Source organism: Brassica napus, unplaced genomic scaffold (assembly GCF_020379485.1).
Source record: "Brassica napus cultivar Da-Ae unplaced genomic scaffold, Da-Ae ScsIHWf_1584;HRSCAF=2196, whole genome shotgun sequence".
Taxonomy (NCBI): domain Eukaryota; kingdom Viridiplantae; phylum Streptophyta; class Magnoliopsida; order Brassicales; family Brassicaceae; genus Brassica; species Brassica napus.
Genome location: NW_026014998.1, coordinates 1 through 22,530, shown reverse-complemented (window position 1 = coordinate 22,530; position 22,530 = coordinate 1). Strand labels below are relative to the sequence as shown.

The window sequence follows — 22,530 nt, the reverse complement described above, 5'->3', positions numbered from 1 at the left end:
ATTTTATCTCTAAAAGTTCAAAAATTAATGGCCAATTTTACCATATTTTACTAAAATCTAAGAACTTATTCTAGCATAACTATTTCTAGCTGAAAGAAAAGATTCAAATTAGCCAACTTTCTTTTTCATTCTCGGCACAAAACACTAATATGAACATATTTTGTTTCCACCAAAAAAGAGTTTGGTATATTAGATGTTTTTGTTAAAAGAAAACTATCTACTAGTTAGAGTCTGTAGATGCATTAATTTAGAAACATCATTTTTTGAAATTACAATATATATATATATATATATATATATATATATATATTCAACGCATTACATCATATGTGAGGCATTGATGTTTCTTGGGCCATCCTGGGCCGACTACTGAGCTTCGTACAAAACCTAAAGAAATAAGAAGATTGAGTTAGTTTCATCCGTATCCAAGAAGTTTATAAAATCTTATAAACTTAGGATAAAGGAATCACATTACACAATCTTGTATAAATAGGAGTCTAATCTTCCATTGTTAGACACATAAACATATAATCGCTCATAGAACACACAACTAGTGCGAGGCTTGTAATCTACTCGATCCATAGTGAAAACAGTTAGTCACCGGTTTGGAGAGAACTTGCCAAACATATTTTGCGTTTGATTCGTTTTTTACAAGAACAGCCAAGGTCGATTCTCTACCAGTGGTATCAGAGCCAGGTTAACAGATATCCAAGGTGCATAGATTCGAAGGCAAGAGTCAATAAACAAGCAAGGAGAATTCTTATATGGTGTGGTGAAGAATACTCAGCTCGTTGGTATTGAAGCTTGACGGGTACGGCGTGTTACAGAAACCTGCAAACAAAGGAGAAACAAGTTTACCGGTTAATAGAGGATGCAAGCAACTTCATGGAAATTTGAAGTGGAGAAGTTTGATGGTAAGGGTGACTTTCGTCTATAGAAGTATTAGATGATATGTCAGCTTGAGATTGTTGGTTTGGGTTCTGTTCTTAAGGAGAAAACTCTTTCTACTTCTATGGATGTTGAAGGTGAAGAACAGAAGGATTCTAAACCGGACCCTAAGGAGCAAGACCAGGAGCTGCGTACAAAGAATTTGATCAGTATGTGTCTGTCTGATCTTATTCTACGGAAGGTCATGCATGAGCCAACGACATTGGCTATGTGGAAGGCTCTAGAAGCGGAGTATCAGACAAAGACGTTACCTAATCGAATCTACATGAAGCAGATATATGCAGGTTTCAGGATGGAAGAACACAAGACCATTGAAGAAAATTTGGATGTGTTTCTGAAACTTGGGGCTGATCTAGCAAGTCTAGATATTAAGATCAGTGAAGAAGATCAAGCTATTCAGATCTTAATCATCTTACCTAAGTAATATGAGTCTCTCGTTGATCCTTTAAAATACGGCAGCGGAAAAGAGACTTTAACGGTCCGTGATGTTACAAGCTCGGCTTATTCTAAGGAAGTTGAATTAAGGGAGAAGGGACTTCTTAACAAGTCTAAAGGTAACTCGGAGGGGCTGTTTGCTGGCGAAAATAGAGGCAGAGGTGAGAAGAAGAACGACAAGACTTGGAGAGCTAGATCTAAGAGCAAAAACAGATTAAAATCAAGACCTAAGTTCTCTAAAGAATGTTGAACGTGTGGCAAGGAAGGACACTTTAAAAAGCAGTGTCCAGAAAGAAAATCAGAAGCCATCAAATTCGGTCATCATTGCTGAAGAAAAGAAGGAACCATTGGTACTAGTGGCTAGCCAGCAAGCTACTAAGCACAAGTGGGTACATGATTCTAGTTGCACATTCCATATCACTACGAATAAAGATGTTTTATTTGATCTTGAAGACATAGAAGGAGGGAAGGTTTTGATGGGAAATAACTTTTTCAGCGAGATCAAAAGGATAGGAAAGATCCGGATCCTGAACGATGATGGATCAAACGTGCGTTACATGCCAACAATGGGCAGAAACCTTATATCCTAAGGTTTGTTGGAGAAGATGGGATGCACATATGAAGGCAAAGACTTCATGGTGCAGTTTTACAAAGGAGATCAGAAGGTTATTTCTGGAAAATACTGTGATGGCTTTTATTACTTACAAGAAATGGTATTGAATGGTGAAGCTGCAGTCGCAAGGCCGGATATCAATCTGACTAAGAGATGGCACTCTAGAGTTGGAAATATGAGTCTAAAGGGCATGCATATCCTAGTCAAAGATGAATACTTAAGCGAGAAGGATGTGAAGACACTGGAGTTTTGCGAGAATTGCGTTTTGGGAAAAGCACATAAGTTAAGCTTTTCAAAGGGCAAGCATACGTCTAAGGAAGTCCTAGAATACATCCATTCCGATTTATGGGGTTCACCTTTGGTGGTTGAAAGTCTAGGAGGATGCTACTACTTTGTTACATTAATTGATGACTTTTCTAGGAAAGTATGGATCTATTTCCTAAAGGATGAAGTGTTAAAGAACTTGAAAGAATGGAAAGCCAGAATGGAGACAGAAACATGAAAGAACGTGAAGTGTCTTAGGACAGATAACGGATTAGAATTCTGGAATACATAGATGGACACTTTGTGTAAGGAAGCAGGGATTAAACGACACATAACATGCGTCTATACTCCACAACAAAACAGAGTATCAAAACGCATGAACCATATGATTATGGAGAAGGTTCAGTGTATGTTGACAGAGGCATGCTTAGAGCAAAAGTTCTGGGCGGGAGCAGCTTTGACGGCTGTCTACTTGATCAACCGATCTCCAAGTTCAGAAATTAACTTCAAACTACCGGAAGAGATGTGGTCTGGAACTAAAGCTGACCTAAACCATCTAAGGAAGTTCAGATGCACAACATATGTTCACGTGACTCAAGCCAAAACCAGTCCAAGAGCAATGAAATGAGTTTTCATGGGATATCCTAAGGGGACTAAAGGCTATCGGATTTGACTACCAGAAGAGCTAAGATGTTCAGTAAGCAGAAACGTGATCTTTAATGAAGAAGATATATTTAAAGATATCAAAGGAATCAGCGAGATGAAGAAGAGAACAAAGAAAGTAATGTTCAATCCAATGCTGATAAGGACCTTCAAATGTAGTTACTGACGAAGACACAGAGGATACAGTTCAAGGTGGAGTTTCTCCAGCATCAGAAAACTAAGAAACCGAATCCTTAAGCTCGGAAAGTGAAGAAGAAGTTATGGAAGCTTAACGAGAAAATCTAGATAACTACATTCTTGCGAGAGACAGAATCAGAAGAGAAGTGAAGAAGCCTTCTAGGCTTGATGATTCAGACTGCATGGCTTATGCTCTAGCTACAACAGAAGAGATAAATATGGATGAACCTAAATTCTATTTAGAAGCAAGAAGAAGTAAAATCTGGAAGTTATGGAACGAAGGAATGCAAGAAGAAATGGACTCTTTGGAGAAAAATCAGACTTGGAAGCTGGTTGAAAAACCAGAGAATAAGAAGATCATTGGCAGCAAGTGGGTGGGTCTTCAAGCTGAAAGAAGGCATTCCTGAAGTTGAGAAGCAGAGATGTAAAGCTATATTAGTAGCTAAGGGGTTTTCACAAGTTGAAGGGATCAATTACACAGAGGTGTTTACTCTAGTGGTGAAACACGTGTCGATCAGAATTATGTTGTCACTTGTTGCAAATTACGATTTTGATTTAGAACAACTGGACGTGAAAACAGCTTTCTTATACGGAACGTTGGACGAGGAGATTTTTATGGCACAACCAGAAGGTTTCGTTGAGAAGGGGAAAGAAGATCAAGTTTGTCTCTTGTTGAAATCTCTTTACAAATTAAAACAATCACCAGGACAATGGAATAGAATATTCGACAGCTTCATGAAACAAAAAGGCTTCGACAGAAGTGCATACGACCCTTGTCTCTACATGAAAGGTTCGGATTTATCTCATACGACAGAAGCGCATACGACCCCTCGATGACATGTTGATAGCATCAAAGGATTCTAAAGAAATTAAGAGAATCAAAGATAGCGTGAAGAAAGAGTTTGAGATGAAGAACCTTCGAGCAGCTTCAAGAATACTTGGGATGGATATTATTAAAGACATGAAGAAATGAACTCTAAAGCTATCGCAAAGAAAGTATTTATAGAAGGTTCTGGAAACTTTTAACATGGCAAAGAGCAGAGCAGTGGTTACTCCTGTCGGACCACAATTTAAACTTAAAAGTTTGACACAAGAAGAAGAAGACATGTAAGCGAGTATCATAAGGAAAGTACCACACGCATCAGCGGTTGGAAGCTTGATGTACGCAATGGTGGGATCTAGACCGAAATTATGTTTCACAGTGGGCTTGATCAGACGTTACATGAGCAAGCAAGGAAGACAACACTGGGAAGTTGTTAAGTGGGTGATGAGATACCTACGAGGAGCTCTAGATTCAGACCTATTGTTTACTAAAGGAGAAGATTTCAAAGTACGAGGGTTATGTGACGCACACTATGCAACCGATTTGGATAGAAGAAGATCTGTTACAGGATATGTGTTTCAACTCGGAGGCAACATAATAAGCTATAGAGATCAGGTCTCCAACATATTGTCGCACTATCAACGACAGAATCAGAATATATGGCCTTAGCCGAAGCTTTTAAAGAAGCACTATGGCTAAAAGGTTTGTTAGCAAATTGGATTTGAGCAAGACGATGTGAGAGTGTTGCCTGATTCTCAAAGTGATATACACTTAGCTAAGAATGGAGGATTCCATGAAAGGACTAAGCATATAGATACTAGACTACACTTTATGAGAGACGTAACTGAGGCTGGTGACGTTACGGTTTATAAGATTCACACATCTATCAATCCGGAGGTTTTCCTAACTAAGTGTGTACCTGGACAGAAGTTCGAGAAATGCTTGGAGATCCTCAAGGTTCTGCCTTAGTAGGTCTCATGTGGCTGCAGGTGACAAGGCTGTCGAGTTGTTCACCTCGCGGAAAGGCCACAAAAGAAGGAATCAGTTTCAGGAAAAGCAAACTGATGGTTTGACAGGAATTTATAAAGCTTGGTAAAAGATGAGTTCAGAAGATTGCCTGAAGTCGTATGGTTGCAGCGAGGAAACGTCTACAACAAAGCTGTAAACTTAAAGCTATTAGTTTACAGGTTTAAGTTCTTAAATAAATTGAAGAAACAATTGTGTCTGTTACCTAAAGGAAGCAACGGTGGTGAAGAGACGTCGACACCATGAGCTGGAAATTAAACAAGGAGATATGTTTAATCATTTAGCTAAGGAATTTCATTACAGGTTACAAAGGGGGCTTAAGACACTTATCAAAGTGGAAGAAGTCAAAGCAAAAGGAGATACCTTTGAGCTTTGACAAGTCTGGTTCGGTTATGTTGTGAGGTTGGTGTGCAAGAGGAACTTTGTCACCGGAGAATCACAGAAGTCAAGCTGAATTCATCAAGGGACGAGCTGGAAATAGAAATCAAAGGTTAGGGTTTTGTTCAAATGTCTAAGGACACAGACAAGAGAGAGCAAACGAAACCTGAGATTTTAATGGTGGAGGCGGTGGAAGCTAACACCGGTGAAGACAAGCGGCGGTGATGTTGGGATCTTGTCTGTTCACAGAGAATCGAAGAGAGGAAGTGTTCAAAAAGAGAAGAGAAGCAAGGATCGGAGAACGCATACGTCTCCCATAAAGACGGTGTCGAGGAACAGGTGGTGCGTCGGAGAAAACGAGGCGGCGAGCTCGTCGGAGCTTTGGGTTTCTTTTCGTAGAGAGAGAGAGAGAGATGGAGAAACCGAGAAGCCAAGGAATGACCAAAGAGTCAAGATGGAGAATGTGAGGCCTTGATGTCTCTTGGGTCATTCTGGCCGGCTACTGAGCTTCGTACAAGACCTGAAGAATTAAAAAGATTTGGTTAGTTTCATCCTTATCCAAATTTTTTTATAAAACCTTATAAACTTAGGATAAACATGTTATTCCATTTACAACAAGAAATCACATTAGACAATTTTGTATAAATAGGTGTCTAGGCTCTCATTGTTAGACACATAAACATATAATCGTCCATAGAACACGCAACTAGTGCGAGGCTTGTAATCTATTTGATTCATAGTGAAAAGTGTTTGTCTCCGGTTTGGAGAGACTTGCTAAACATATTGTAAAAACTAAAATATAATATTATGAGATTAATTCATGTAAAAATATTAATATATCAAATATAAATATTAATTAAATTAAAAATTTAATGTTTTAAAAATACGGATCCGGATCCGGATATCTGGACCTAAAAATTAAGATATTCGGATTCGGTTTGGACGGATCCAAGATTTTACTATCCGGATTCGGATCTGGGCACCCCAGATATCCTATTTTCGAAGCGGATCCGGAGCAGATCTCGGATCGAATCCAGATATCGGATAATAAGTCTCAGGCCTAATGTGGGGGGTGTTATGATCGTCCAATTTAACTAATTTACAACTATATATTGTTTTGCTTGTTTTAATGATTACCATTGGTCACCATTTAGAGCCAAAATGATTCCTTGTTAAATATGGGATGGAACAACCATTCATTTTCATTCCTACAATTTTATTCCTATTCGTTCATTTTCTATTTGTTCCTCTTGTTTCCAGAATGGTCACCAGTCGGACAATATATATACATGTTTTGTTTTCTATATTTGTCCTTAATTAGTAGTTATTTTTCCTGTTTTTTCCTGTTATATATCGTCATGTCTGCATTAAAATTGTTAATATTTTGTTCTTGTTTTTGGAATAGCATACTTCAAAGGTCGTAGAAATCATTCCACATAACAATTACTGAAGAAGCAGATATCCAAACAACAGAAATGAAGTCCTCCTCCATAGAAGCACACAATACCTTTCAACGTGTTAAACTAATGCTTCATAAAAAGTATGTGCATATAAACCGAGAATCAAAAACCAAACTGGAACCGAACAAAAAGAATGAATCCAGAACCAGACTGATGTTCACAAATAAAAGAGTTGTTTCTATATTTATAAAACCAAAAAAAAAAAAACAGAAACCAAACCATAACCGAATGGACATCGGAATATCTAAAATACAATTTATATATTTTAAAATGTCAATTCTATTTAATTTGAATATTACCAAATATTTTTTAAATACTACTTATAAACCGAACTACCGAGAAAAAAAACTTATCTGACTATTTTTATCCAAAATATTTAAAATTATTCTGAAAGAATTGAATTACCCAAACAGTTTTTATTCGAAATATTTAAATTTATCTAAGTTACCTAGAAAACTGAAAATGAACCAGAAACAAATTGGAACAGAAATTTAAGGGATATTACCCAGTTCCTAACCATGTTACCTGAACGGAACCGAAAACAAAAATAATCAATGGATTTCATAAAAAATCGAACAGTTACCGATCTCGGAATTTAAAAAAAAAATACATGAATAGAAGCACATTGAAGATAACTATATTTTGATGAGATGAGAAGGGGATAGATCGAACCAGGCGGAAACCAAACTGAAAATAGACTATTGAAGCTAGAAGACTCGCTAGACCCCACAAGATTAGAATCCGGCGAAAGACATATTTGTCACAAGATCTTGATCAGAAAAAATTAAGTTGGTAATTGGAGACAAACCCACTCAAAATATCAAAAAGATATGGGACCACAAGCACCACAATCACCCAGAATCAAATAGTTCTGACATAAGACGCATTTGCATCAAAACATCTACATGCATAAAAAACTAGACATAAAAGAGAAGAAAAAAAATACAAGAGCCCGACCGAAGATGGCGCTATGGCAGCCTCCATGGCTTCATCCACTGGCTGAAAAAAAAGGAAAAATGGAGGTTGATTCTTTATGTGTCCTGGCTTGCTATCATTTACACTTACTCACTAACAAAGTTACAACAATTTGTTGGAGATAGATTACATCCTCCGAACAAGATCCATCAAGGTAATTGAACTCGGCAAGAGAATAGATTTGGAGAAAATAAGGAAGGCAGTCAGCTATAAAAGGAGAATGTAAAGGATGAAGAAAAGACATTCAAAAATGCACACAAGTCGGTAAAAGATTAGGGTGTACATAGCTAATCTTGTTCTTGCCGAGTTGATCATCTCTTACGATATTTTAGTCTTTTGTAGTTACTTTTTAATCATTAAACAAGTGTCTTTTAAACACCCACCATCGAATTGTGTCTTCAATACGTATGTGCCGAATTCGTATTAAACACAACTTTACAATTAATATATTTTTAATAATTTTTGAATCTATAAAGTAACACTTTGCAATTACAGAATTAAACACTAACATATATCCTTTATATATTAATTAAGAAACATTACAATCTTTAAGTGTAGCCACGTGTCATCACCAGAATGAAATTCAAAATCCTTATAAAATAATTTGGTCCAATTAAGCATATATTATACTTTTCATTAAACTAATCATAAAATTAATTAAAGTGTACACTTACTATTTTCTTTTCTTTCCTTAAATAAAAACTACGAGATTACCAAATATGACTAATATATATATGACAATTAGTGATTCTAATAATAAAGATTTGATAATATTTTATATCTCATCCATCATTTTTTGTTTAATTTTATATTATTAAAATAAATTAAACAGTCATATAAACTATAAAATTAAAATATAGATTTCGTATATGTTATATTTTGAATTTTTAAAAACGAAAAAATTACTAAAACTGTTAAAATTATTATGTTAAAAATTAATGATCAAATATTTAACATCCTATATATATTAATAGAGAAACATTTAAAAAGTTTAGAACATGTAGTTTGTACTAATTAAAAAAATATCATGTTGAAGTTTGAAAATCAATTGAGAATTTTGTTAGTTCAAAATTAAATTGCTAGGGAACGTTATATTATATAGTATGTCCATTATAGACCATTTATTTATCAAATTGAAATTTATTATATATTATTTTCCTTAAATAAAACCTACGGAATTACCTAATGTTATTCTGATATATATAGTAATTAATGATTTTAAATAATGAAGATTTGCTAATAACTCTATACTTTCTATAATTTTTGTTTAATTCTTAATTTTTAAAATAAATTACACAATTACATTAATCATATATTAAAATTTTAGATTTTTTTATATGTTATATTTTGAATTTTTCAAAACGAGTATAAATTACTAAAACTGTTAAAAATCTCACATAAACTTTTGTGATCAATGTTTAATTTTTTTTCTATAATAAGATACAACAATAATAAAATCATATAAATAAATAATTTTATTTTAATAGGTGTCTATGTATATATATATATATATATATATATATATATGTACTTCATATCTTTGATTTATATGTGCAAGCCAATTTATTACATAATAGTAACTGATTTCTTAGTTATTTAATATACAAGACGTCTATCTTAACCTAAGTATGTATCTATTTAATAATTTTGAATCTTAAACATTTTCTAAATCTCAGGCCAAAAAAAAAAGAAAGAAATGAGAATAAACTCAAAAATCAATATTTATATCGAGCAAAACCAAAATGACACAAAAAAGAGAAAAATATCGAAGATAGATAGGATTGGCACGTGAACGTAAACTTATCATAACCATAATTAAAATTTAAATTGCTAATCATAATATAAAACCGAGCTGTCATAGTTTCATTAACCAAATAGTAGGCATGATATTCTCCGGCCTAAACGTTAGGTTTTTATGCGATAAATAATTTTTGACCTAAAATATTTTAAAAATAAGATCAGTTCACTAGTAAACAAATTATGTAATTAACAAAAAAAAATTAAAAAATTATTTAAGGGCCAGAAATATTAATTCGATCAATAATATAAATTTTATTTTCCATACGATATTTCTTAAATAATTTTCATATAAATTTTTAACCTGCGCAAAGCGCATGTCTTATCCTAGTAAAAGGTTATTAGTAGGCTCTACATACAGATTTTATTAAGGGAGAATTGAAAAAATGGGACACTTTGAACTTTTGTTTGTCACAATAAGATTTCTCATATTTTTACCAATTTTGGACATGTATTACCCCCTTCTTTAATGGGAAAATAGTAAATTACATTTTAAAAATGTACAAAAATATGAAAACTATTGGAAACATAAGTATGACAATATATATGTTTAAACTTTTTTTACAAAAATTGGAATCATATTTTATTTTATCTTCTAGGTACAGTTAGAAAACTCATTCTGGTAATCTATCTAGTTTATATGTTTGATTTTAAGTTTTAAACATAGATATATCAAGGATATATACCGTAAACTAACATTTCTTGTATATTCTAGCACATATAGAATCAATTACGTTATAATCAAGAAAGATGTATGCGGTCAACCTACAGTTTGATAACGACATATAGCCACAACTCAATGATATACTTGACATAACTTGTTCTGCCTTTTACCTTATATGACGCCTACATGAAGAATACATTTTTCACCTCCTATACGGTGTTCTGGTTATGTAGTGTACATATTCTACGCAAATCGTAAAAATATGGAAACTTCCATATTCTGTTAAAGAAGTTTCCTAAATCTAAACTAAATCTTCCCTAAATATCTCATAGAATATTATCTCCCACGTTTTTCTCCTTCTCCCACGATCTTTTCTCTTCGTTGTTTGTGTTTCTCTCTTCTTGATCAACATAGTCATCTCTTTTCTCTATCAATACAACATGATTCTAATCTATGTTAAATCTGGTGAATGGATGTCTAGTTGCAGTGATGAGTGGAGTTTCGTGGTTGACAAAGAAAGACGTTGTCGAATGGTAACATTAGAAACTACTGCTACGTTGAAGCAGCTCAAGATCATGGTGTGTGAAGATTACGGGGTGGACCATAATGTCGTTAATACTGACTCATCATAATCATAATAGCCAATTATTGGCTTTAAAGCATTGCAAGTTCTCAAAATGTCTCAATATAAAGCTCATGTACACCAACACACTGATTAAGATGATAGAACTAATAAAGCAACCAAGCAAACACCACATTCAGTTTTTTTCGATCTTATTTCTCATATTCTTAGACAATGCGCAATGTACTTGTGAGATTATTATTGACAATCATCATTGTCCCATTGCATACTTCTGGGTCCACGATCGGGCAGTGCTCTCGTACTTGACACCGGTCTGTCTTGTAGGTGTGAGCTATTTCTGGAACCAAAGGATCATCAGGGTTTGGATCTGTCAGCAATGAACATATAGACAGAAGAACCTGTAGAAAACCAACACCAACCTGTTTTAGCACTTGAGAATATGAAAATTAAAGAATCTCAGTTTATCCACGAAAGTATATTCAAGCAAGTCACTCATGTAAAATATAAAATGGAAATCCAGATGTCATGTCATCAATATTGATAAGGAAGACCTTGATTAGAAGGTAACTCCTAATAAAAGAGATAGCCCCTCGAGAATCACTGAGCTAATACCAAAATATAAGCTCAATCTTTGGCCAAAACGAATAATCACAACAGAGGAGGTGGGTAAAGACGTGACTGTAACATATCATCACCGACATGACCTAAACAACAATCATCAATTTCATTAGAACCAAAATAACTCATACTGTAACATAAAAACACATTCACTATCTACTGATGATACAGAGTGTGAAGCGAAGAGAAAGAAGAGACTGTCTGACGAAATCGTAGAGAACAAATCACCATTAGAGACGAAATAAAAAGGAGGAAAGACGAAAACGAGATTAGAGACGAAATAATTGATGATTTCCGATAAAGAAACAAGTATTCTCTGCTCACCTTAAATCACCATTGATAGGGGTTGAAGGTACGTTGGAGAAGAAGATGAAAGGGAAAAGGAAATTAGGGTTAAACGAATTGTTTTAACTCTTTCGTGGATTTCTATTAATATTCTTTTTTCTGTTTTTATTTTTCCCTTTTTAATAAAACTTAATCAATTACAAAATATTAAGATTAATTAAGTTAATTGAAGGATATAATGGTATTAAAGAGAATATAAATCTTAGTTACCTAAATAATCTTCTACAAATTCTATTGGGACAAATCTTAGTTAAAAGTGTCTCTTTTTTCCAATTTTCTCTTTTATTCTTTTATTAATTGGTTGCCTTATAGTATTGAAATCTGTATTTTCCCATTTTCTAATGCATCTCATTTTTGGAGAAAAAGATGTTCCTCATTTATTTGTACTAGTTGTTTGTCCGGGCTACGCCCGGGATTTTTTGTTCTATAATTTAATTATTTTTCTATTACAGTTTTTATTTGAATATAAATGTACATATATACATTAGAATTTATTATAAAAATTTAAAACTATTTATATTATATTCTTTGTCTAGTAAATTTGAAATGTTAGAACTCATAGTTTTTTGTGCGTTCTTTATTTCAAATTATAGATGTAATGTGTATGAGTTAGAAATTAACTAAACATTAATTTAAAACATAATATAAAATGTAATTTTATTGGTTAAATTTTTGAGATATATTTAATTATAAAGTTTATGCATAGATAATTAATATTTAATATATTTTAATATGTATGAAAAATATTAAAACTTATATTTTTTCAAAAAACAGAGGCTGTATATCTTTTGAATATATTTTACTACTAATCTAATTTATTACATATTTGAGTGTTAAATATTATTGTTTATACTGTAAATTAACTCACTAATTGTGTTAAAGTTTAGTTTATTTATTTAGTAATTGGAACTCACCGGAAACTGGCTTAGTTCTGGAGAAGGGAAATTATATGATGGTAAATGTGGTTACATCTTTGAAGTTGAGCTATATTGTTTAATAATGTGTAGTTGTATTGAAATGAAATTTGGTTTGAAGATAATAAGTCATATACAATTTAGGAGGTTATTTGCCTATTACGTATTAGCTGTAAACTTTGTTGGTGGAGAAGATTTTGGTGATTGTGATAGGTACTGAGGAGGAAAATGAGATTATTACTGGGATGAGCATTCGTATTGATCTAATGGGATGTAAGTTATTCTATTAATCCGAAGACTAATTTTAAACATGTTCTAAATTTTTTTTTTGAAAAACAGAGCTTAGTTGATTAGATACAAAATTTTGAAAACAAAACACATACACTAACATGACGGACGGTAGTAATGAGTTTTGAGTCATAATTCATTAATATGCGAAATTTAAAAAAGCTCTGGTGTAGTTTGTGGGAGTTGACATGAGGGTCATAGACTCCATTACTTGAGATTTTACTCAATGCATGTCAGAGAGCCCATGTTCCAGAACTGTTAGCTTCTCCGCACTCCGCAGTCATTTCGGGAACAACAGGTCGAGCACTTGGCAGAGCTACCTCGCCTCTGTTTTTTTCAACCATCCCATGCCTATCAATCAAGCCTTATGCTGGTCATAGGAACACCAATCTACACATCATGAGAGGTATTTGTTGTTACAGATGCAGCTCCCAGCATATCAGCGATGGGGTTGTCATTACCTTCCTGCGCAGACACCAGAGCACTCTTTTTTTTTCCTTGTTGATTTTTATTTTGTTGCATTTTCTTCCCAACCCGCAAGTATCATACACTACAATTCTTCCCTCTGTTGAGAAACCAGATACAATACAAAAATCAATTAACAAATGAACTTTAAAGATTAAAATCCCATGAAGGGGATGATTATTTGCCTTTTTCTTTGGAGAGACAGCTGATTGTTTGTTGAAATCCTTCAGCAGCAAGTGTGTCTTTCATGTACATCGCGGCAGCTGTAACTTCATCATGTGTTTCTTTCCATGTCAATCCTTGTGTTATCTGCATTCAAAGCGTTGCAACTTTAGAAATTTAGTATCAGACGCGAAAGAAAGTGGAGGATATATAATGTCTATATACCTGTGAAAAGAAGCCAGCCTTTGCCAATGTTGATAGACACATCGTCATCCTCCTCGAGATATTGGTATCAGACCAGCAACCTTAAAAAGTACACCTAAAGAGTTAGCTTTGGCAAAATAATCTCTTGAGACTTTAGATTGATGGTAAACCATTCTTAATTCATTTGACCTTCTCCATTAATACAGAGGAAACCTCTGATGCTTCAGAAACTCCTTCCCCTTGGTCACTATTTTCTCAAGATGCTTTGTATGCCTTCGCCTCTTTTATCACCTCAACATCTTCAACATTTTCTTTTGGTAGTTGTGTTATGAAACTCCATCTGAAGAAACAAAAGAATAATTTATTCCAATCTAGGACACACTACGCTAATCAAACAAACCACTTATCCTCACACGCTTTTTACAGACATTCTTTCTTGTCAGCCTCAGGAATTATTCGCGCTCTCAACATACTGACAGTTTATATCCCAAACAAAGAGAGTATGAAAATAGGTATCAGAATAATTGTTTTGTATACTTAGTGTTCAAATATGTAGACTCATTTTACTTACAAATGCGGTAGTAGAAACGCCAATGCACGGCCAAGTTTGAAAAGATCATCATGCTGTTCAAGAACTCTAGCTCTGACCGGTTTTGTACTTATATGGCTGTTGGCATGGTCATCTCTTGGAGCGACACTTATCCTCTTTGCCACCTTTAAAATCCTTAATCCTTGTAAACTCTTTTTCTTCTTGATTTCTTCAAGCAAGCATACTCCAATACAATCAAAAGTTAAACTATTATGGTACAAAGTACCACTGAGACCTTTGACCGCAACAGTATAAATACATAGTGAAATTATAACATAATGTTGCAAGATTTTGTGACACAGCGTCCAAGACATGAGCTAACTACGTTTCACAAAAGCCACAACACGAAGTTTCAAAAAGCAGAAGCTAGAGTGTGAAAATAAAATAAAAGCTTCATATCATCATCCCATAAGAAAGTAATGAAAGTATTGCAATAATTTTTAGTTGCATAGTAAGCAGACACAAAAGTGAGCACATTTCTGCTCCTTCTCTTAATTGTCTACAAAGCAAAAAAAAAATAAACTGATATGACCAATTGTGATCGGCTGATTGGTCACCAAAGTCCTTTGGTTCGTATAGCCAGACAATAAATTAGATATAGTCTAGAGTTAATAAAAAAGCCTGAGAATTAGACAATGAATTAGGTTCGGTCAAAATCCACACCAAAAGAAGCAGTAAGCGCATTAATCTTACCAAACAAAACTCATCATAAACATTGTGAGAGGAAAAAGTTACCTTGCGCCCTAGGTCATTGCAGATTTGCAGAAGAATTCTTCGATGGATACACGCGTGAGAGGGGGCGTTTGATTTGAGCAGCTTTAGGGATTCATACGGCGATGTCGTATATATATTTAACCTGGGAGAGGGGAATTAGGGAAGTTGAATAGTGATTCGTTGATTCATTGGCTTTGATCTAAAGCAAAGGTTGGGACGTTTAATGCAAGGTTCATTTAATGCACGGTTGAGATGTTACATTGAGGTTATAGCTTTAGGTTCTGGAAAAATCTACTGCTAACATATGAACGGAGAAAGTGAGAAGATAAAAAAACCTTAATACTTCAATGGGCTCGATAAAAAGTTTTGTAAAAGCCCAACCGAAAGATGAAACAAAAGCTGAGTCCAAAGAAGCCAACGAAATCAGACAATCACTAATGACATGGCAGAAAGGATTTCTATGATTGGTTGATTTTTTAATCTGAGGTGGACACTCTCCCTGCTCTAGTTATTCTACTTTTAGTATTGTGATTCAGTTTTCATCCTTTCAACGTTTGAACGTAATCAGTTTTTGTTGTTGTTCTGGTATGGTTGTTAAGAAAAGAAGAGATCATATATATTTGTTGCATAATGAGTACATTGCACTTTGAGTAACACGAAAATACATGAATATAAGAACTTCAAACTTATGATATGCATATTTATCATAGATATGATTTTGACCAAATTGTAATCAGAGGAACATTCTTAAATAATCATCCATACGCTTGTACTTGACATCCGGATAGAGACTTGACGCTTCTTCATCTTCTCCGACTTTGTGATCAGTGAGACATCCTTCATAGAAGATATGATAAAAATGTCCTATCCCTGCTTGATGTGGAATCTCCATGTCTACATTAATATAACAAATTAATTAACATTTAATGGGCTTTATGTTTTAAACGGACATAAAGCCTAGTCTATTAAGCACGTGTAGCTGAAAATGATATATAGTTTATATACTATGTTACATTATTAGTGGACTTACGTTCAATGTTGGCAAGGAAGTCTTTTGCAGCAATATTGGTTTTCTCCAATTCGTTTCCGGTTAGCTTTTCCCAAATTTTAACCAATTCATTTTGAGTGAGAACGTTGTCCTGAGGTCTGATATACACGGTTTTGTTCACTGTTCGTGGATCGTCTAGTGTTTTTGCGGTGTATTTTGCGATATCGTCTTCATCAGCGAACACCACTACGAAGATAACACCATTAAAGATTGATTGCTTTAGAAACTTATGAGGTTAATCATTCAAATCTAAGAACTAATTAATGACCACACTTAGAAGAGTAAAGTTTTTCTTTGGAGGTAGTAATGATTTTTACCTTTTACGTTTCCGTCTCCATATATATTAGCTTTTTTCTTTGGAGGGAGTAAAGTTTCCATCTGAGATAAGTTTCCGGCAAAATATGCGGCGAAGCAAGCGCCAACAACGTAAGTGTAAGGTATTCCGGCAGCTTCAATAGCATGACGCACTTCCATTTTTTGGTCGAACGTTTCTCGTCCTGGTGGTAAAGCATGTCCCATACGTGGTGGATCCATACCAAACTCAGATGGTAAAAACCGCTGAAACAATTATTTTTATCAATCTTATTATTTAAAAATAAAATATAATAGACACCCATCCAAAGTACTACAATGAAATGTTTTATCAAATTAACACACTTTTGATTTGTTTGAAATATTAGGTTAAGTTTTCTATTTAAGCATGTTATTAGAAACGTAAAAAGTTAAAAACAACAAACTTATCAGCAGTTTTTTAATTTTTCTCAGCCCACCAATCTTAATCTCACCTTGACATTACCAGCCTCTATGATGGCTTCAACGAGCTTAAGCTGGACAAGGATGTTATGGCTACGGAAGTGAACGCCCGACATGGCGGAGACAACGACGTCTACGAGTTTCACGGCTGATACGAGGCTTTGGTGGTCGGAGAAAGAAGCCTCGACGAGACGAGCACCTAGTTTCTTGAATGAGAAAAGGAGTTGGACTTTCTCGATGTCTAGACCAATCTCTGGCCGCTGCAAAACATAAGTTTCGTGACCTTCAGCCAAACACGCCCTCACGATTCTCTTCCCTAAGTAACCCGTCGCTCCCACCACCAAAACGCGCGTTTTCTCGCCGCTTTTGATCCCTCCCATTTCGTTTTTCTTGATTTTGTGTTTGGTAGAAGTCTCTCGCTCGCTTCTGTATATATATATGGGTCGAAACATATATATGTGTATATATAGATATATGTATGTACATCTAATGGATTATTGTATGCATTGTAAGTAAAGTTATTGAGGGTAGATATGACGCCTATAAAATAAATTAATACTTTTCAGCTGAATATTTTTTTAATGAATGATATGTAAACGAAACATACGATTTGTTTAGGAGAGATATGTTTTTAACGAATTAATGTCATGTTAAAGAAACATACAGTTTGCATCTTATGAATGAATTAATGTTATGTTATACACAGTTAGTAACATATAGTGTGGAATTGGGTTATAAAATTAAAAATATAACTTATATATACGTATTTATATATGATACTTGAGATATAATGTGATGTGAAAAAGCTTATCATTGGATTATAAACATTCATTGTGGTTACATAAAAGCACTGAAATTTGTTTATGTTCAAAATGTATTTGACATTGTATGTATCCTAGTTATATGTAGTGGTTTTTGTAAGACAGCAGTTTTGTAGTGTCTTAAAGCAATTCATTTGAAAATATAAATTTTTAAGCTTTATAATCTTTAGCGGAAAAATATTGATATATTTTTCTGGGCTTTTTGCAAAATTGACCTACAACTCAAAGTCAAACACAAAACTAACTTCCTTTTTTTTTAGAAATTAGTTTTACCCTTTTCACCTCACAAGTTCATATAATTCACGAAAATGCCATCAATTTTTTTTATTTTTTTTCGAAAATGACATTTTTACTCTCTCATCCTCATCATTTTCAAGTAATTACAAGATTGCCATTGTCATCAATACCCTAACCACCATGAACAACCAATTTGAAGCTCTTAATGCTCCCAAAATCAATTTACTCTTCTTCTTCTCCATTCTTATGAACTAAACACAACATCTCTATCACTTTCTCTCCACATTCAACTAAAAAAAACCAAGATTTTGATTCTACATTTTTTATGGTTTATAGAGTCAAAGAAGTTAACGATTCTGGGTGGGTCACTTTCGTTTGAGATTATGTGTTCTTGGAGAAGCCTTATGTGTGCTAAGGAAGTTATTTCACCAATTTAAGGTATGAAATCGAGTTTTTTTTCCAGATCTGTTCGTCCAGACGGCTTACAGGTAAGTCGTCTGGTTGTAGATGACTTACCTGGAAGTCGTCTGGTCAACGCAGAGGTTATTTTTGCAATTGACTTTGAAATCTGTTTTCTGAGACGACTGAAAGTTAAGTCGTCTGATTTTGTTTGGTTACAAAAAAATCTCCAAAGAACCTAGACGACTTACATTTCAGTCGTCATAGGTTAGTTTTGCATTTAACTGGATTATTTCAGAAGTTTGACTTTCCTCGACAACTTACATTTCAGTCGTCTGGTAAAAATTGAAATATCAATATTTTATTAAAACTAGACGACTTACAGTTAAGTCGTCATAGGTTAGTTTTGCAATTGAAAAAAAAACTTCAATATTTAATTATACCCAGACAACTTACAATTCAGTCGTCCGCACGACGACTTACATGTAAGTCGTCCAGGATTTTATTCTGAGATTCTGGTCAAACCTCGTAAATCCTGGACGACTTACATGTAAGTCATCGGACAGACGACTGAATTGTAAGTCGTTTATATATAATTAAATATTAAAGTTTTATTTTTTAATTGTAAACTAACCTATGACGACTTAAATGTAAGTCGTCGAGTTTTAATAAATTATGGATATTTGAATTTTTCACCAGACGACTGAAATGTAAGTCGTCCAGGAAAGTCAAACTTCTGAAATAATACAGTCAAATGCAAAATTAACCTATGAAGACTGAAATATAAGTCGTCTAGCTTTTTGGAGTTTTTTAACCAAACAAAAGTAGACGACTTATTTTTCAATCGTCCCAGATAACAAATTTCAAAGTCAATTGCAAAAATAACCTCTGCGTTGACCAGACGACTTATATTTTAGTCATCTGGAAGACTTAGATTGAAGTCGTCCGCGTCGACCTAAATGGACGATTTCTCTGGAAGTCTACTAGATGACCTTCGTGGATGTCGTCTGCGTCAATGTTTAATAAACTTGCATTTTCTCTAAAATTATAAGAACTTTTTAACATTTTCTTGTTAATTCATGTTTATTAATGAATATTTGGGCTACTGAATGAAATTTATAACTTAATTGGTGATATTTATGAGGTTACCAATATTTACGTTAATTAAAATTTCTAACTGATCCGAGAAAACTTTCGTGGAAGTCTTCTCCGCTAGTTTTTAAGTCTTCTACGCTAGTTTTTGAATAACATGTATTTTTAAGAGTGATAAGTAACTTCAAGATATGTAAAACTCATATTTTAAAAATATGTTATCTTCCTTAGTTTTACTAAATTTGACTAAGTTTTTCAACACAAACTTATAAAAAATATGATATGATTTGACTAGTTACTATTGTTTGTTTCCATCTCTTAAGTATTATTGTTATAGACACTAATGATGATTATTGTTATGAGTTGTAAGAAGGATTAAAATACTTCTTAAAATGTTGTATCAATATGAAGTTACCAACATTCTTGTTTATTAAGATGAGAAAAAGGCCATTGGAGTTTATTATTGCATATGAGAGATCCAAATATAAGAAAAAGGCTACTAAACTCTATTATTTCATTGATTTGTAAATGTGTAAACACATTGTTAGCACATGTATTACATCTTGGGAAACATTATTACTGATTTTACAAAAAAATTCACAACTAAAAGAGTAAACATGCAATTCACAAAACAGACCACAAACAAAACTATTATAGATCATTCCTCTACAAAGACAAGCTTGGACTCCACTTGATATGGAAAAAGACTTTTTCAAAAGACATCCAGGAAGTCCAGACGACTTCTAGGAAGTCCAGACGACTTTCAGGAAGTCCAGACGACTGAAATGGAAGTCCAGACGACTGAAATGAAAGTTGTCTGGAAGACTTTCTGGAAGTCGTTTAGTGCATTATATTTTAGACGACTAACATGTAAGTCGTCCCAGAAGTTTTCCAGATCTGAAAACCTGCATATCAAATCCAGATCTGAAAATCTGCATATCCAAAAATATTCAAATGGCTTAAAACAGAAAAATGAGTGGAAGATTAGATAAATCTACCTTTATAGAACACACAAAAATACATATCTAAAATTAATAGATTTACCTATAAATGAGTGGAAGATGAGTACCATCTGATTAGAAACCTGCAAAAGAAGATAGATTAGTAAGAAAGACATGAGACAAAACTGAAAAAATCATATAAAGTTTGGTGTTTTCAAGTCAAAGAGATTAGAGAGAGGTTGAAGAGTTTTAGAATGATGAACATTACATTTTTGTTGCAGCCATTTGAGAGGAGGAGAGAGAATGTGTAAAAAAATTTATATAGGGAGATAAAAAATCCAATTAGGTTATTTAGACGACTTCCTAGACGAATTACTTGTAAGTCGTCCAGAAGGCTTTAATATTTTTAGCGGGAAATTAAAATATTTTTAGTGGAAAACTAAATAGAAGACTTCCCAGATGACTTACAAGTAAGTCGTCTTGTTTAAATTATTTAAACGGGAATTTTAAAAAAAAAAAAAATTAGGCGGGAATATTTGGACGACTTACATGTAAGTCGTCTGTTTTAATTTCTTCACCAGACGACTGAAATGTAAGTCGTCTAGATCCTAAACATAACCCCTAAACTTAATTAACTGACTTAACACTTCATAAAATCAAATTAAACTTCAAAAGTGTTTACTATACACAAAAATAAACACGTATAGGTAAAAAAATTAATTTTTCAAAAAAAATATTCAAACTTTCCAAAATCTAACCCTAAGAATACATACAATACTACAATATATGTTGCCAAACCCTAGACCAAAGAGTACCATGATTCACTACCTACACTCATCTATGTTGAAAACAATTCAATTTTGTTATATTTTAATTTATATCACTTAAAACTGTTTATAATTACATTATTTTAATTTTTTGCTTATCAAAATATTTTTTAAAAATTTAAAAATTATTTTTAAGATAAGCTACACCAGAAGACTTACTTTGAAGTCGTTCAGATGACTTCCAACATCTTAAACGACTTAGACGATTTACTAGGGTTATATTCGTAAAAATGGCTTCTGTTTTTTTGTTTGGTCACAAGGAGCTGGACTGTAATTTCACAAGGCTTGTAGGTTAGTTTTGCATTTGATTCAAGTTTGGGTATAAGTTTAGGGTTAAAATCAAGTTGTGGGTTAATTTTAGTAAATTTTCCTATTTTTTTCTCCATAGAAAACAATCAATTAATTGGGATTCTTATGCATGCATTCATTTACAAGCATTATATCATTTATTTGAAATTTGATGTTGTATATATGTATTCAACCCACTATATCATAATTTTAAAGTTAATTTCAACGGTCACGAAGAAATCACCTGATCATCTTCATTTATTGTACACACGTAAACTCCTAAACATATGATAATTTGTATAACGTAGATTAAAATCATAGATCCAATGGTGTAAAAAGTAAAGTTTTGTATATATCTAAATTATCTCTGAAGTAAACAAACTTTTTTTTGTCTAAAAGCCGTTGAAGGGTGGATGTAATGTCCCACACGGCGCACTCTTTACAATTGTCAACCAATTTTGTTCAGTTTCATCTTTTTCTGACATGATTTCTTCAGATTTAATCTTTTACCTACTGGTTTTATATTACCCAGGGTAAGAATTAATAACCGAAAGTTCACATATTCTCAACATCGTCACGTGAAACAGGAAAACAATATTTTACTTTACTTATTCATATTGATATTCATTAAGATGGGGCATGATCGTCTGATATAATATAATTTATAGCCTATTTTTTTTTGCATACAATTTCTAGCGTTTACCATAACTTTTTTTTTTTAAATTGGGCATCATTAAATATAGGACGTACACTATTTTCTTACAATATAAGTTTTTTTTTTTTGAACAACATTTCTTACAATATAAGTTTAAACGTATATGGAAACTAAATTTCAAACGATATATATATAGATATATATATATATATTATAATTATAAAATTGGCATGAGCTGAGGTCTTTTTTTAACACTTTTTTTTATTGAAACTGATTTGGAATAGGACATCAAAGCATAATATAGTTCCGTCTCAATACGCAATCTGCAACATATAAAAATCCAAAAAATCAACATATAAATTCT

General features: G+C 33.3%; 1 protein-coding gene and 2 long non-coding RNA genes across 4 annotated transcripts; all 3 read right to left on the bottom strand.

Annotated features, from left to right (window-relative positions):
• Window positions 1–3,960: 3,960 nt before the first annotated feature.
• LOC125597921 lies at window positions 3,961–5,717 on the bottom strand. The gene is made up of 4 exons (XR_007332058.1): window positions 5,494–5,717; window positions 5,313–5,420; window positions 5,155–5,196; window positions 3,961–5,082 (listed from the first exon to the last, which is right to left on the bottom strand). It is a non-coding gene; the product is annotated as an uncharacterized LOC125597921 (long non-coding RNA).
• Window positions 5,718–10,830: 5,113 nt separating this feature from the next.
• LOC125597923 lies at window positions 10,831–11,799 on the bottom strand. Of its 2 annotated transcripts, XR_007332059.1 has the most exons (3): window positions 11,749–11,792; window positions 11,358–11,510; window positions 10,831–11,204 (listed from the first exon to the last, which is right to left on the bottom strand). It is a non-coding gene; the product is annotated as an uncharacterized LOC125597923 (long non-coding RNA). The 2 variants fall into 2 exon arrangements; XR_007332060.1 differs by lacking the exon at window positions 11,358–11,510 and having other exon boundaries at window positions 11,749–11,799.
• Window positions 11,800–15,699: 3,900 nt separating this feature from the next.
• Window positions 15,700–17,326, bottom strand: LOC106453825 (pinoresinol reductase 1). Its single transcript, XM_048772385.1, has 4 exons — window positions 16,939–17,326; window positions 16,471–16,711; window positions 16,136–16,339; window positions 15,700–15,999 (listed from the first exon to the last, which is right to left on the bottom strand). Exons 1-4 carry the CDS (start codon window positions 17,284–17,286, stop codon window positions 15,839–15,841), a joined length of 954 nt encoding a protein of 317 aa, XP_048628342.1. The 5' UTR covers window positions 17,287–17,326; the 3' UTR covers window positions 15,700–15,838.
• Between the last annotated feature and the right edge of the window lie 5,204 nt (window positions 17,327–22,530).